We start from the raw sequence: 17,315 nt of genomic DNA on the forward strand, positions 1-17,315 counted from the left end.
CGCTGACGCCATTTTTGTTGTCGTCTTGAGAAAGACAGAGACAATGAGAAATTTAGCTTTACTATGGGGAACTCGATCCAAATTTTGCACATCGAGAATTGTAGTTACAAGCTATAATACACTTCTTTTTCGTAAAACTTAAAGATAATTGATGAGAAACAAGCATGTAAGATATGTCGGTACATAGGCTGTTGCTGGATCACCACTGCAAGCAATACACTAAAACTGCAAACGTACAAGCTGATGAACGGTACTTGCCCAAGTGTAAAAACTCCAACTCTACCTAAAAAACCTTAAAGATTTGGGGATCTTCAGCTTCGGGGAGAGTGATCAGCTTTGAAGGAGCCACCACTTCGATTACTGGCTAACGTGGTTATAGTCCCCCAGACATTTCGCAACTGTTTCGCTGGCCTTCTGTGTTTCCACCCGTTCTTCTCTTCTCTTCTTCTCCCTGAAAGCCAAATTCAATGCATTCAAATATGATGGAAAGTAAGCACAAAAGCTCATCCGTCCTTGAATCATAAACTCCTACTAAGCTATAGATAATCGAACTGGAGCTATGAATTTTAATGTTAGATGGTATAGGGGATCAACCGGTTTGATGTTAATTTGTCAATTTGTGGATGTCGTCTGAATTGTGATTACGAAATCAGTCGATTTGAGGATTATTATCATGTCTATCTTATCTATCACATGTAATGCTATGAATTCATTAACTGCTGTGATCCTGAGGGATTTGTTACCTGGCCACATATTCCGTTAGCAATTCTTTGGCCTGAACCAGCTTGGAAAGCAGATTGCGGTACACATCAAGGTCCCGGTCCACACTTCTTTTGTCAATGTTTAAGGCTGCACATAACTGTTGAACAGAAACCAAAGTGTAAATGCTCAAACATTGCGACCATCATGCAGGACCATTCAATAATTTAATCCAAACAATCATTAACTCAAACAAGCTAGCAGTAACCTAATCACTTGGATGAATATCCATCGAGTTGCAATGTTCATAGGACTGGAAAGTCTAACCTTTTCTAACACTGTTGGTTCAGTTGCTTTTGCCACCTCAAGAAGACGAAAAAGCCCAATAGCAAAGAAACGACTGTAGCTAAAACTTTCTTTTCCTGCTGCCCTCTCTGCAATGTCCTTCAGTGCTGCCTCAACTTCTCCTTCTCTGGATGGAAACTCCACTAATGAACTGGAAGTTTGCGCCCGAGCCCACTCTTCCAACTTTTGTGCATCAGTTCTGTAGTGCTTAGCATGGAAACTTATCTAGTAAAGATAGAGACTTTCTCAAACATATTAGAAAGAGATTGATCATATGTAAATTAGGATTCCTTTTCTTTTTCTAAAGCATCTTAAGCACATTATTTTATCAGTCAACCTTCTGCCATAAACTAGGAAATTCTGATGTAGAACTATGAAGTTAGTATGATTCTGATGACCGGAAAAGAAAATATCTTCTTAATGGGATTTTCCTTAGTTATCACAGAAAGGACTGCATCATTACAATATCAGAGTCTCAATTTACATACCACATTGCTGCATTTGAAAAAGTTACGCGAGGCACTAGACAGAGAAAACGGATCCCTGAAGAAGGGAAAACACAAGTGACAAACCTGTATTGCTCTGGGTCCTCATTTAATGCTTTAATGTACGCTTGGAAGATTACCACTCGATCCTCATCGCTTGGGTATCCATCCATGAGCTGATCGTATACAGTGACAAAACCAAGAGCGAACACAGGATCATACCGGTATGTCCTCTTGTACTTCATCAAATGTTGCTGCACAATCAGCTCCTGCAGGACACTGTTGTAAACGCTCGGGATTGGTCGCTTATACGCCTTCAAAAAATTCAACTTTGTATCCGCCACAGTCGGAATATCTGCAAATCAAGTAATGATACCACATAATGACCAAAAATGCTAAGCACAAAACTTTGACTACTAAAAACTCTGATTCAACTCAAACATAAAGAAAATAAAACGGAAAACGGTGCTGAGCAGCTGAAGAATATGAACATTTAGCAATATAGTTAGCTTCATTAAGGACCCATTAGTCTTATTTAACATGATTACACAAAATGATTAGTGAAAATCCTTCATTTCCATATCTGTAAGTCAAAATTCCTACTTTTAACAAAAAAGACCATAATTTGCAGACAAAGGTTTAGCCATACTCCACCCTCTGCATCCATGTTCAAATACCGGCTCGTAGTTAAATGAATTTAGTGTAATTATCTTGTTGTTCGTCAAAAAACAAAAACGACCATAACTTGGAAAGAAAGAAAGTGCATTAAATATAATTAGATCGAACTTAATTATACTTTAAACATTGTTCAATGCACAATATTTTTAAAAATAAATCAAGCTTTGGCAGCAAACATATAAAATAAAGCTCCAGTCAAGTTCCAGAGAAAATGTAGCAAATTTAAACGATTAAATGGCACCAAACAAGTAACCAAGAAAAACCCACCTGACGACCCTGCCATGCAATGAACCACCATGCGAGAGCTCGAACTCGAAGCTCGAATTCCACCGTTATGGCTGGAAATGCTCGTACGGAATCGAAGGCCATCGGCGTTGGAAGCCAAATTCCGAGTGGACGAGACGACCGATTTTCTATCAGAGCATTGACTGAGTGCCGAGAAAGACAGAGCAGCAACAGCCGCCATTGGAGGGGGAGAGAGAGAATTTAGCGTTGAAAATTTTCCGGGAAAATTTTGAGCATGGTGGAGGGGGAGAGAAGATTTCGTGGGTTTTAGAATTTTAATTTATATATTAATTGTTGGTGAGAAGTGTGGGAGAGAAAGAGGTCCACGAAAGGACGGGCTTATCCAGTGTTTGAAAGGATTTGTGAGCCAGTAGTTTTGTGCGAAGTGCCGTGTACAAAAGAGAGAATTGTAATGGGTTGAATTATTGGATTGGACCGGCCCGCTTTATTTTTTGGCAGACTGAGATTTTCTTTTCACTTTATGGGTCAATAAGTATGATTTAATTACTGTAGTTTAAGTAAAGTTTCACTTTGATCTTTAATTGTTGAAACTTTCACTTATAAATGAGATGTTTTATGTTGAATTATCGTTAATGAAGAATTTAAACCACATTATTATTAGTCCGTTTGGTGTATTGTTTGTTAAAAAAAAAATGTTGCGATTTAGGTTTGTAGTTTAATAATTGTGTGATTGAGGGACAATCATTTTCTTAGAGTTTTTTTTTAAGAAGTTAGTGAATTAAGAAGCGTGTGCGTAATATATATTACGACATTGAAAAGTCAAAATTAGAGATTGCGAAAAGAAAGAAAAAGACACCAGCCCACCTTTACATATGTCATATAAGTAGTAGCGACCAACAAAACCACAATTGAGGTATTGTCCTCAAACAACAATTAATAAACTATAAAGGTTGAAATCGCGAGAATTGAAACTACAAGAACTGAAAGTGAAATTTTGCTCAAACTATAGGAACTAGAATCATATTTATTTATGGGAGCTTTAACGAAAAACTTTCGGTACTGTTTACTTTAATGAAAAATCATATTTTTACATTAAAAAATCAATCTTGGTACTATTCATTTTATCCTTTATTTTGTTCTTATCGTTAAAACTCAAAATTTTCAAACCTTTTTTATTAGTTTTTCTATTTATTAATGAGCACATTTTTTTCTATATATGTTGCTCCCACAGACGTAGATATGGCACATTTATTCGCCAACTGGTCATCAATATAGCTAGAGAATATGGTACAAATGGCATGGTTGTTTTTGAATGAGATATATGAGAATGCATGCATGAGTACATGACATAAATTTAAGTCTATGCATCATGTGTAACAAATGATACATGATGATCATGAATGGTCCAATATTGTAGCAGATAGGCTGTTGGGTTTCTATGCATACGTCCAGAGTTCAAAATTCCTTTCTCCTCTAAATTATTATAATAATTTCGAGCTTTCTCTCCTCTTCCTAATAGTAAAATTAAAAAAAAAAAGAAAAAGAAAAAAAAAGGATGAATGGGGTGGAGTTGTGAAATCCCGTCCCCAAATTTCACTATTTAAAATTACACATTTCGTATGTCATTTTCGTATTCGTAGTTTTGACGCGTTTGTAGTTGTGGTGTATAAATTTCTCGATAAGTAAAATGATGAAAATGCCCTTAATGAACAAAACAGAATTTTCGAGGACGTATTTGATCCTTTCATAATTTTTCAAATTTCTTTACATATTTGGATAGTACATGTCAATAGGAACGCGTGGCAGCAAACGGTTTGTAATTGGAGTTATAACGAAGGAGTTATTAACGAATGAAGTTAGGGGTAAAATGGTAATTTAATTATTAATTTGGAAGGCTCCATATTTGTTGGAGAGTTGATATGTGCCACGTGTGTGGTTGTGATTGGAGAAGGAAGAGAGAAATGAGGGAAATGAGGGAAATAAGGGGGAAACATCCCAATCAGAAAAGGGGACATGAGGGGATGAGAGAGAGGGGAGAGAAGCATGGAATCACCCCCAACCCATCTTCCTTGCGACCCGACCCGACCCGGCCGGAGACCATGGAATCCGATGATTTTCTAGCCAATTTTCGATGAATTATGCCGGGACACCTCTTAGAATCAACTCCACGACCCTTCTTCTTGATTTTACACTCAAAACTTGATGAGTTTTCACTTAATTTGGCGAAGAACGGCAACGGGTGCGCTGAGCGTCCCGTGGCGGCGATCCGCCATTCGTGAAGCAAATTTTGTCAACCACCACCACCATTAGACTCCTCTCAACCTCAAGAACAAAGCCCATCCATTGGTTGAAGCGTTAGAGTTCGTTTTGGCGTCGAATCGAGGACATCTATTTCCAAGGTTTGCCACAGATCGAGAAGTTTTCAGGCCACTTCCCAACATAATTGGACTTCGGGCCAGGTATGAAAATTTCTTCCCTCATTGAGATCTACAATTCTGTAAATTTTGGTGATTTTTGGAATTAGTTGATTTTTCAGCAAGTCGGGGCGGCCACAGCTAGTGCCCCGAGACCCCACCTGACCTTCCTAGGTTTTGATGCCTCGATTCCATATGTGACGTCCGATTGACAAAATACCATCATTTGAACATAGTTTTGATAAAGGCCGCCACTTGATCATTATATGCATCGACGATCCGACCGTTGGATTGATACCAAACTTTAATATGTTATTATACGTGAGAATCCAATGTACGGATCTTCCCGAATTGAATTTCTAAGTTTGTAAAACCAAACATTGACCGCTACTTGAATTGTGATTGACGAAGATCCTACTGTTGGATCATTATGAAATTTTAGGATATTGGTCTAGAAGATAAATGAAACTTTTGGGAAATTATAGATCCGAAATTAGTGAACAGATATTCCGGATTGAGTTACGTAGAGTTATGGACCCCACTGTTGACTGAAAGTTGACTTTTGGTTAGCATGTCTAGAACTGCTTGAAATACTAAAATTAGTATTGCTAAGGACTCGGTGAGGTTTTGCGGACTTATCTCGGCAGGTGACTTTAATACATGTGATATAGTTATTACCCTGAAAACCTCCCGTGCTAGTATACTTTGTGGATATAGCATGGATTTCTAAATTATGTTTTATGTTAAATAATTGTTTTTATAAAGTTTGCCATCGATCTACTTTATGAAATGTTACGTGACTTGCCTAATTGAATTGTTTATGAATTGTGTTTTAAAATATAGGTTTGAAATGTTTGAGAAACGTGAGGGTTAGTAGGGGATCGATACCCTAGTGTCACGAGGTTAGGTGACACCGAGTCTAGACCATGTAGCAATGGTACATGGATGGTCCTGCTTGGTTAATCCGCGATGGGGGTCCGTACTATTTATGGATCATGCTTGGTTAATCCGCGATGGACGATCCTTATGGCTATACATACTTAGGAGTGATCATATTTGGTTAATCCGCGATGGGTGATCACTGCCTCACAGTTTGTAGGTGTGACTGTGCTTGGTTAATCCGTAATAGAGGGTCACTACCTACTTGGTTACCTTCTCAGGGATGGTCCTGCTTGGTTAATCCATGATGGGGGGGGGGGGGTCACGACCTACTTAGTTACCTTCTCAGGGGTGGTTCTGCTTAGTTAATCCGTGATAGGGGACCATACTATTTACGGATCGTGCTTCGTTATTCCGCGATGGGGGGTCACTGCCTACTTGGTTACTTTCTCCAGGGTAGCCTTGCTTGGTTAATTCGCTATGGGGGGGCCACTTCCTGTTTGGTTACTTATGTAGGCTTCGGCAGAACTGTGTCCCTCTAGCCTAGTTTTTAGTGTATTTATGAACGATAGTTTTTGAGAATCTTTGTGGTTGGAATTAGAAAAGTTGTTGGATGTCTGGGTGACTCCTTCGGAGTTTTCAGTGACTTGACTATGATTTCCTAAAATATGATTTTATATTTGAAGTTTATAAATCGTGATCGATGGTCTATTTTTATTGATTCACATATGTTGTATTATTGTCACTCACACGAGTTTCGCAGCTTTTCCAAGTTCTTGTTGCCCGGTGCACCATTTTCGTGGTGTAGGCACTGATTGTACAAATGAAAGGTCTAAGTAAATTACAAGTAGTCGCTTAATATTTTTGGTTTCGTTAAGTGGTCCGGAACCCTATGTTGTTGGATTTCGTTGAGTGGTCCAGAACCCTTACTCTTGCTCATTTCCATAAGGCTAATCCGACCCTAGATTCCAGTGAATAGGAATTTCTCACAGTAGACGTTGTGTTTATAGATTAGATTTATCAATTATTACTTGGAATCCATGTAGGGATTTACGTAGGATTCCTTTATTAAATTTTGTGAATTGATATGTGATCTTATTGATTGATTAATGTAGTTAAATGTTAATATCGTGCATCTTTGATTCTTTGGAGGATTGATTAATTGGAGTGATTGTGGAATGATGTTGAATATGATTGTTATTACTATGATTAGGTTCGTTGACCAATGTAGATAGAGAATAATATTGTGCTTCGTTGGTTTCTTTGAGATGTTGCATGCTATAAATTGCAGTATTATGTTGAAACATAGTGATTTATAAGATGGATGAAATGGAAATCTTGATTGTCATGTGGGTTTGTTATGTAGACTTGAATCTAGTAATTCATGCTTGTCAAGTCCCAATAATTGATTGAGGAATGTTATGCCTTCCTATTAGAACGCACTGGGATAAATGTCTGAGTTTAGTGAATGGTGAACTACGAATGGCTTGATCCCTTTATAGGGTACGTATGCAGTCTAATGCTAAGGTTATATACAACCATAAAGTATACAAAAATTATTACGCAATTCGAATCTTGAATTATGCTTTGTACATATCTCGGAGGCGGGGTTTGTTGAATATACAGATACATGATGACGTCATGTGTCGATCATGGACGTATGTCGGGATCGGGACATGACAGGAGTGGTAGTGAATCTAGTGATTAGCTTCTAAAGTAGTGAGCAAAATCCAATACTTCAAAAGGAAATTAAAGAAAGTGTGTTAGGTGTCAATCTTATCCCGTTGCAGAGCTAAACGTGTATATGCTAATCTTCCACCCATGTGATAATATGCCTTTCTTTGCTCCAATGTCGATGGAGGGAACGTGCACCCTATTGTTTTTTAGTTTCAGTCCACAACCATTTCCTTAATTAAACACCATAGGATCATATATTGTATACGAGAAGAGGAGCTTAGCTTGGGAATCCATCAAAATAAACAAGCAAAGTGAGAGGAAAAAAAAATGGTTTTATCTGTTGATTGCTATAAATTTGAAGCGAGTGCGGAAACATAATGCCAAGTGGAACACCACAGTGTTGCTCCTTGATCCTCAATGCAATTAAATACTTGAATCACTCTCAATGTCATGTGGATTACTTTCCACTCGGCTTGCTACAGATAGCAAATCATATCTTTTTTTTACTTTTTAAAAGAAGGGCCAGCTGGTGGGGAGATTTTTCAATGTGACTGATCGGAACATAAGGTGGTACATCACGTGTTACTATATAAATTGTGGGATATGTATTCTAAAAAGTTAATAACTTAAAAAATAAAATTTCAACCACTTATATAAAATCACATGGTGTACTACCCGTGTTTTAGTAATGAAAATTTTCTCCAGCTGATGCTTTTGCTACTGCAATCCACATTTCTGAGAGTTAGAAAAACTTAGAGAGTCATATCTAATTATTAATTAGAATTACAGTTAAACTAAATTACTCCAGTAAAATTTTGCAGCTATTATATGCTAATGACCTTTTCTCTGCCTATATATGAAACTTGGTTTCCCAAGTTCTAAGCCACACCCCAACAACTAAAACACTACTTTCATTTGAAATGATTCAAATATCAGAAGCAATGCAAGGAAGAGGAAGCACTAATAGAGATCAAGCATCTAAAGGCAAGGCATGTCGCAAGGAATTGGCCACAGATTTTTCTGGTGCTGTAAACAAGAATAGTACCAGCAGCTGTGATCATCGGTGCAGGCTTAAACAGAAGGCTGAGGAATCTCTTCGGACTGTAATGTACTTGAGTTGTTGGGGTCCTAATACATGAGAGACGATGAGTCTTAATTACTATTCCTAATTACCTACTAATATATATCTGGAAATTCAACTCCCAATTATCCTTTGTTAATTAGCGTTTAATTAGACGGTCCATGCAGATGCGATATGGTCATCGATCTGTATTACTAGTCCTTTTGTTTTCTAGTGTTAATAATATGTATAGCTAATTTTGTTGGATTAATTGTATGCATCAAGATCTTGATCTTCCCTCTTTCCCCGTGCAATGTTAAATATTATGTGTTTTTTATACGAGTTGCTATTGGTACTCTAAAAATGTCATCCTGCATCTCTACGTATAAATTTTCCTTTGTACTTTTATAAAAGTGAAGTACAGAATGACCTCTTGGCGGCTCAAAACATTTCTTTTATATCATGAAGAAAGAGTGAAAATTTTGAAAGATGATGAAATAGGATGAAACAAATGACGGTTTTTAATTTATTTCCTTTATTTCATTACCCTCCCATGCACAAGTTTGTATTTGTCAAGAACAAAATTGCAGAGTATGACAAGGCAAGTGTTTATATAATTAGTTATTTTGCCTTAACAAAAATTACATCCCATACGAGGGCTTGAATCCAAAACTCTCTCTTTCCAAGGAAGAAAGCTCAACTGCATAGTTGTAGCATAATAAGGAGATAGTACATTACATGCACAGTATACATATAGTTATTTTAGTACTGTAACGCGATCAGTCTCTCTTCTACTTCAATCTTCTTCGTCACGGCATCATAGATGGTAGGAAACCTTATTTCAGAAGACTTGTGATGATGATTAGGCATGATTGATGTTGCCTAGCTTCTTCTAATTTTTACAAAATTTGTTAATTTATTCCAAGCATGTGGCTTTTCGGATCATGTTAAACGGGTTTTGGTTAAATTTTGGGTTTCTTGATTGAAGTAATGGCTACTAGCTTTTAGAGTTCAAAAAGTACTGATGATATATAGATGAGTTTAAATTTGTAAATAATGTGATCACCAAGTGACATTTCATTTTCATCTTAAATTATGTGGGGATGATGTTGATTGATTCTAACAACAAATAAGTGAAGTTATGGCCGCAACTTGATCGAGCAGAGGCAAGTATAGGATTATTGAAACCGTAATTTGAAAAGGGCAAAACGGATCAAGTTGGTACGAAGCATAACGATAAGATTATTTTGTTTCCTTCTTTTCGATAAGATGAAAACGGATCCGGTACACAACGTACAGTAGCACGAAACGGATTGTATTCGTACTCATCAGGCACGCCATACTGAACGATGGAGATAAGACCATAACCACTAGAATATACAGCAGGGATGAATGGGTGCTTGATGGCATGATAGCACGCAACTGAGACAAATAAGCTGAGATCACAATATTGGGGTCCTCCTTCGGTTACTATTTTGATCAAATTTTGCAAAAACAAGGTGCAAGATCCCTGGTTTCTTCACTGAAAACCACTGCATAATTTGTCACTTCATATGTAAAAAACTCAAAAGGACAAAGCCAGCTTCCTGAAATATACAAATCCACTGCAACTTTGTATTTTTACCTTTCTGAATCCATCTGGTTTTAGCCTCATCTTTCTCCTATATATATTCACACCGAAGAAACTAAACTAGAACTAAGCTGTTTGTTCTGTTGATTATATTTCAAGATGTGTGGAACAAGAGGAGCGTGGATAGTAGCGGCTAGCGTTGGAGCTGTTGAGGCTTTGAAAGATCAAGGTTTCGGCAGATGGAGTTACACCATGAGATCTGTTCACCAGCATGCCAAGAGCAATGTGAGATCTTTCTTGCAAGCAAAGGAACTATCGCCTTCGTCTTCTGCTATGGTTTTGAACAAACTGAAATCCGAAAAGAAGAACCAAGCAGATGAGGATTCTCTAAGAAAAGTCATGTACCTGAGCTGCTGGGGACCTTAATTATCTTCTTTTATAAAGCCAACAAGCCCAATGAATAGTATTTTTTGGTGTCAATAGCTTCATAAAAAATAACGAATTGTGGTAAGGGTATTTTCGTTATTTTGACAATATTTTTTGTATAGTTTTTATTTTTATTTTTTTTATTAGTACCTCACTGTAGGCTAGTAATAATGTGATTCTATCAGTTGTTCATTAAATATTATTTTCTCTATTTTTAAATACGTTCAAAATATCTTGATAGACGTGTAATGTCGGTTATAAAAAAGGTCTTTCGCACACGTATAATAATGTGATTAAATTAGTTGTCAAATTATTGTTTTTTTTTTTTAATAAACGATATTATCTACACTTAAGGGGTTGCTTCCAATATTTGACTTTCTTTTGTCAATTAACGCATATAAATTCATTTAAAACGTGTAAGTCGCGCGTAGCATGCCATGACGCACGTGCATGAAGGCTGGTTGACATAAATTGGAGCTCATGGTGAATTCATCAAGTCTTAAATTTGAGGATGTACCCACTTAGATTCATTAGAAATAGAATTGAAGTTGGTACATGTGACAATCATATTGAAAATTGCCACATATCCATGTCACTGAATTAGTATTGTTTGTATATTTAATCTAAAAATTCAACACATACAAGGTATGTGTAAAAATATGAATGACAAAGTCTCAGAGATGATGGACTAAATGATGTGTCACCAATAAGAAATAAGCATGTTAATCAACACTTAAGTAATGCTAGGTAAACCAAATTTATAAACTAAATGATGTGTCAACAATAAGAAATCAGCACGTTAATCAACACTTAAGTAATTTTCCAATTATCAACTTCCATATCATTTAGTTTATAAAATTTAATCTATACATTTAGTCTCCCTAGCATTACTCTTATTTTTAATATTGGTGAATTGTCACATGAACAATAATTCACTTACTATAACAGTGTAGTGATATTTCTCTTCACTTGTAAGCAAGAGGTCTTAAGTTTGACGCTTGTGAATTACGACATTAATACTAAATTAGGCTAGCTCATTGTGTGGTTTAGGTATATCATTAAAAAAAACATATGGACAAAACAATTATGATGACGTGGAGCGCGTGTGACCGGTGGACTTCGCCCAAAATTGAGTTTCCATCATAAATTTAATTAGTAACATAGAGAGTTGGCCAATTTACTTGCAAGCTCTTGTAAGGACCCTCCACGTAATTTCCACTTTAAAAAATAGATAAAAATGCAACTTATTTTGTGATACTAAAGAAGTTTTTTAACTAATAATTACATAATTAAAAATTAATTGGAGTTTGATAATGAGAAGAAGATAAAATGCGGTTAGTTCATCATCAAGAAGATAAAATGCGGTTAGTTCATCATCAAGAAGATAAAATGCGGTTAGTTCATCATCAATCTTGAGCAGAGTTACAAAATACGAGTTAGGTTATGGTTAGATTAAGGTCGTGTTTATGCACACGTAATCGGAATGAAAATACGGAATCCGATTCCGATTACAGATAATTCTTGTGTTCACTACGATTTGGAGGAATCAATAGCGTATGGGACCCACACGAAAAATGGAATTCAATTCCTGAAATTGGAGGTATTGGACTCCCTCCATGGGTGAGGTATTTGGATTTCTAGATGGTGAAGGAATCAGGAATGCATTTTTTTCTTCCTATTATGCCCTCATTCACATTATGCACAACTCCATGCATATGCCGAAGAAAAGAAACTACAATTTTGAGCGAGAAAATTTAAATATTAAAGTGTGACATCCCACATCGCCTAGGGGAGTGATCCTTATATGTATATTCTCATCCCTACTTAGCACGAGGCCTTTTGGGAGCTCACTGGCTTCGGGTTCCGTAGGAACTCCGAAGTTAAGCGAGAAGGGGGCTAGAGCACTCCCAGGATGGGTGACCCACTGGGAAGTTGCTCGTGAGTTCCCAAAAAACAAAACCGTGAGGGAATGGTAAGCTCAAAGCGGACAATATCGTGCTACGGTGGTGGAGCGGGCCCGGGAAATGATCCGCCCCGGGGCGGGATGTGACATAAAGTACACACTTAAATTTATTAAAAAAATAAACAAAAACATTTTAATGTGTTTATGAAATAAAAAAGCAATTTAATTTTTTTTCTTACTATTATATATTATATCAAATTTTATTAGAAAAAGTATATAAAATATTTGATTCGGGATAAGCGTATTTTAGTAATCATACTGGTTTATATTCCGATTCTACTGAATTAGTAAACAGTTTTATGGAATTAGTGTCATTTCTATTCCGATTCTAGAACATTTAAGTAAACAACTTCAACAAGAATACGATTCTGACTCCTCCTCATTCCAATTCCTCCTATTTTCATTACGGTTACGTAAACGGATACGAGAAATTAAAAGATATCCAAATTGTTTTGGAGGAAATGACCTCAAAACATCTACAATTGGCATTACATGAGTGAAAATTTTGGTTTTTTTGTGTGTGTAAGAAATGCGTCTGCTATTCTTTGAAGCTTGACTTGAAGAAATTGTCCTTAAAATGTTGTCTTGTGCAAGTCACGTTTGTTAACCTAAATGGAATTTTGAGTGAAAATTGGATTCAGGTAACAACATTGTCAAAAGTTATTTTAGCCTAGATCGTCAAACGTAATCTAGTGGTAGAGGCACAAAAGTGAAAAAAATTCAGGTAGCAAAAAAAATAAAAATAAAAAAATAAAAAAAATAAAATAAAATTAAGGCGCCATATGCTTGCAAGTTTTTTTCAAAAGAAATTTGGAAGTAATGATCTGAAAATAATAGAATATATATAAGGCATCTCAAAATCCATAATATATATATATATATATATATCATATCTAGTAATACTACATAGACCAATTATTTTAATCATATGTGTGTGTATAATATATATATATATATATATATATCATATATCATATCGAGTAATATTACAGAGATCAATTATTTTAATCAAGTTTTATAAATTATTTATGACGTGGTTATCTATGATCGAATTATTACTTAAATGTTGATTAACGTGCATATTTTATATTGTTAACACATCACATGGTTCGTATTAGAATATTAATATACAGCATTACTCATATCATATATTTATCTGGTCTATTTTCTCTCCCTAGCTTCTCTATATTTTATTCTGTATGAGTTTGTTTTGTAATTTTATTTTTTCTCAGTAATAAAAAACAAAAATTTGAGTTACTTGGTAATCAGTAGAATAGCTTGTCTTGATCTACGACATACGTATGTAATTTTTCCCCCAAAAATCATACATAGGATAAGTTAGACACGTATGATTTAATAATCGGTGGAGGATTTCTTTAAGATTTGTATCATCTTTAAAAAAAGAAGATTAGCGTGTCAAACAATGTGACAATTTCCACTCATACAATCCCTCCCATACTTGAGGCTTAAATGGTTTTTACAAGCAAACCGTATGCTCATTTGTAATCCAGTGGGCAGTGTGTGTCATTTCTTCCACCCAGCCGAATTTTGTCTCCATCAATGATTGTGACAAAGGAAAACAAATACCATCGGCTCTACACTCTCTAAACGCCCCTAGTTTTGGTGACAAGGCCCACCGTTTGTAATCCCCCTATATAAAGAGCACTTGGTGCTTATCTTCTTCATCAAACGCTTAAAACATTCACAATCACTACTACAGGAGTTCAGAAGATCAAAGAGAAAAGAAATCATGAGTTCATCAAGTGCGAGCAAGGCTATAGTGGCAGCAAGTGTTGGAGTTGTAGAGGCACTCAAGGACCAAGGGATTTGCAGATGGAACTCTGCTTTGAGATACGCAGGCCAGCAAGCCAAGAGCCAAGTGAGATCATTTTCTCAGGCCAACAACAAACTCTCTTCTCCTTCTGCTTCAGCTCTGAGTAAAGTGAGAGATGAGAAGCTCAAGAAATCAGAGGAGTCTTTGAGGACGGTCATGTTTTTGAGCTGCTGGGGTCCCAACAACTAATTGAATGATTCATTCACAAAAACAAGAGCAAAGATTAGGGTTGTAAATTACGGCAACTAATGATGTTTGCTTGGGGCTAATTGATGTAAATTTTGTTTCGTTGTAACAATTACCATATAGAACAGAAATTGTTGCTGAGAATTTCTACCTTGATCTCTTTTATTTTTTCATCCTTAGCCAGTAGTTTTTTATTTTTTTGAAGAAGTTCTCGATAGATTCATTTCATTTCAAAAACAGAGTTACAAGGCCCTACATCAATTACAAAACAGGTTCGTCAAACAGTAAAATTGAGATGAGGTCCGGAGGTTTCTCAAACCCGTTACATGACGAACTTGAAGTAAAGGCAAACTGTGAAAGGCCATGAGCAATACCATTGGCTTGGCGACGAACATGGTAGCATAAGCTCTAGTGGTTGAAGACAGGATCGCACGCGAGTCTTCAATTAAGAGTCCAATGTCGGACAAATAATTGGAAGAATTATGTGGAAGCGTCACAATCTGGAATGAATCCCTCTCGAGGATACTGTTTTGAAAACCCCCTAGCTTTAAGGAAATGGGCAGGAGGGCGGGACCACCTATGAGGGACTTGGGGGCGAGTAGCGAGTCTCAGGGGGAAGCGGGGAAAGCAACTCTCTGGAACTCTTGCCACCAAGAGAGACCCCGAGCAGCGATGATGTCAGGAGAGTCCATACAGTCATTCCAGAGACGGTTATTTCGTGCACCCCAGATTGCCCAAAGCACCATTAAACCAAGGGCAAAGTTTGATGGATTAAGGTAAGAAGTCCATTTCAGAATCCAATCCAACATCGAGAGGACATAAGGCGGAGAAGGAGGGATACCAATCGGAATAGCAAGCCAGACACACTTAGCAAGGGCACAATCGCGGATAAGCTGAATTGTAGACTCACCCAGGATTCCGCAGAGGACACACTTAGTGATGGAGTTTTGAGCTCCTATTGTCCCACATCGGGAACAACAATTTGTCAAAGGCCTTTATATAGGTCAAGTTCTTTATATTTAAAATTAGGTGTTGGATTATTTGGAATAAGTTTGTTTTCGTAGTAATTTTGTAATAGCAATTTTCTTAGATATTTATTTATAGGAAGGGTGATGCTATCCATACATCAAATTTTACTTCTTATACACTTTCTTAATTTTCGGCCGTTGAATTTAATGAACAAAAACTAATAAAAATGGGTAGAAGTTAAAAATGGATGTATGTATAACACTATTTAGAAAAATGAAATCTAAAATCTTTGAAATCTGAGTTAATTAATTTTTATCCCAAAAAAATATTGGATAAAGTTGTTTAGCTGAATAGATTATATTGTCTTGGAAACAATTTGACAATTTCCCACTAGAACAAACAAAAGCAAGTGGTGTTTCCTCCCATACCTGAGGCTAAGGTGGGTTTTATAAGGAAAACCGTGTGCTCATTTGTATAGTTAGTGGCAATGGCCAATGAGTGTGACAGAAAGAGAAGAAAAGAAATATATACCATTGGCTTTACACTCTCTAAACCGCCTCTAGTTATTGGTGGAAGGGCCCACCCTTTCTAATTCCTATATAAAGAGCACTTCACGCTCATATCCTTCATCAAACACTAAGACATTCACAATCACTGCCAAAAGAATTCAGAATATCCAAAGGAAAGAGAAGAAATCATGAGTTCAAGTGCAAGCAAGGCTATCGTGGCAGCAAGTGTTGGAGTTGTGGAGGCACTCAAGGACCAAGGGATTTGCAGATGGAACTCTGCTTTGAGATATGCAGGCCAACAAGCCAAGAGCCAAGTGAGGTCCTTTTCTCAGGCCAACAGCAAGCTCTCTTCTCCTTCTTCTTCAGCTCTGAGTAAAGTGAGAGATGAGAAGCTCAAGAAATCAGAGGAGTCTTTGAGGACAGTCATGTTTTTGAGCTGCTGGGGTCCCAACAACTAATTCAATGATTCATTCACAAAAACAAGAGCAAAGATTAGGGTTGTAAATTACGGCTAATTATGATGATTACTTGGGGCTAATTGATGTAAGTTTTGTTTCGTTGTAACAATTACCATATAGAACAGAAATTGTTGCTGAGAATTTCGCCCTTGATCTCTTTTCTTTTTTCATCTTTAGCCAGTATTTTTTTATTTTTTTTTTTAACATCAATTACAAAACAGCTTCGTCAAACAGTAAATTTGAGATGAGGTCCGGAGGTTTTTGAAACCAGTTACATGATGAACTTGAAGTAAAGGCAAACCATACAAAGTGATGAGCAATACCATGGTAGCATAAGCTCCAGTGGTTGAAGACAGGATCACACGCGAGTCTTCAATTAAGAGTCCAATGTCGGACAAATAATTGGAAGAATTATGTAGAAGCGTCACAATCTGGGGTGAATCACTCTCGAGAAAAATGTTTTGAAACCCCCCAGAAATGGGCAGGAGCAACTCTCTGGAACTCCTGCCACCAAGAGAGACCCTGAGCAGCGATTATGTAAGGAGAGTCCGTACAGTCATTCCAGAGACGGTTATTTCGTGCACCCCAGATCGCCCAAAGCACCATTAAACCAAGAGCAAAGTTCGATGGATTAAGGTGAGAAGTCCAACTCTGAATCCAATCCAACATCGAGAGGACATAAGGCGGAGAAGGAGGGATACCAATCGGAGTAGCAAGCCAGACACACTTAGCAAAGGCACAATCGCGCATAGGGTGAATTGTAGACTCATCCTGGATAAAATTTGCCAGTAATTAAAAAAAATTATTAAAATTTATAGGCCTGTGCAAGCATATACGCTATATACGGGCGACGAGGAGAGAATGCAAGAACTCTGGAAATCATTGACATTGTGTAAAATTTCCCACCAAAGTTGGTA

The 17,315-nt window shown here is 36.9% G+C and overlaps 4 protein-coding genes across 4 annotated transcripts; 3 read left to right on the plus strand and 1 right to left on the minus strand.

The window, feature by feature from the left end:
- Nucleotides 1-39: 39 nt before the first annotated feature.
- LOC137749489 (protein THYLAKOID FORMATION1, chloroplastic-like) lies at nt 40-2,757 on the minus strand. Its single transcript, XM_068489588.1, has 5 exons — nt 2,475-2,757; nt 1,617-1,884; nt 1,027-1,243; nt 744-859; nt 40-451 (listed from the first exon to the last, which is right to left on the minus strand). Exons 1-5 carry the CDS (start codon nt 2,671-2,673, stop codon nt 358-360), a joined length of 894 nt encoding a protein of 297 aa, XP_068345689.1. The 5' UTR covers nt 2,674-2,757; the 3' UTR covers nt 40-357.
- Nucleotides 2,758-10,096: 7,339 nt separating this feature from the next.
- Nucleotides 10,097-10,527, plus strand: LOC137749375 (uncharacterized). The gene has a single exon (XM_068489470.1). It carries the CDS (start codon nt 10,213-10,215, stop codon nt 10,477-10,479), a length of 267 nt encoding a protein of 88 aa, XP_068345571.1. The 5' UTR covers nt 10,097-10,212; the 3' UTR covers nt 10,480-10,527.
- Nucleotides 10,528-14,121: 3,594 nt separating this feature from the next.
- LOC137708845 (uncharacterized) lies at nt 14,122-14,610 on the plus strand. The gene has a single exon (XM_068448001.1). The coding sequence runs from the start codon at nt 14,193-14,195 to the stop codon at nt 14,463-14,465; it is 273 nt and encodes a 90-aa protein (XP_068304102.1). The 5' UTR covers nt 14,122-14,192; the 3' UTR covers nt 14,466-14,610.
- A 1,423-nt stretch (nt 14,611-16,033) lies between these two features.
- LOC137709465 (uncharacterized) lies at nt 16,034-16,551 on the plus strand. Its single transcript, XM_068448553.1, has one exon. It carries the CDS (start codon nt 16,129-16,131, stop codon nt 16,396-16,398), a length of 270 nt encoding a protein of 89 aa, XP_068304654.1. The 5' UTR covers nt 16,034-16,128; the 3' UTR covers nt 16,399-16,551.
- Nucleotides 16,552-17,315: the final 764 nt, after the last annotated feature.

This window comes from Pyrus communis, chromosome 11 (genome assembly GCF_963583255.1).
Source record: "Pyrus communis chromosome 11, drPyrComm1.1, whole genome shotgun sequence".
Taxonomy (NCBI): Eukaryota; Viridiplantae; Streptophyta; class Magnoliopsida; order Rosales; family Rosaceae; genus Pyrus; species Pyrus communis.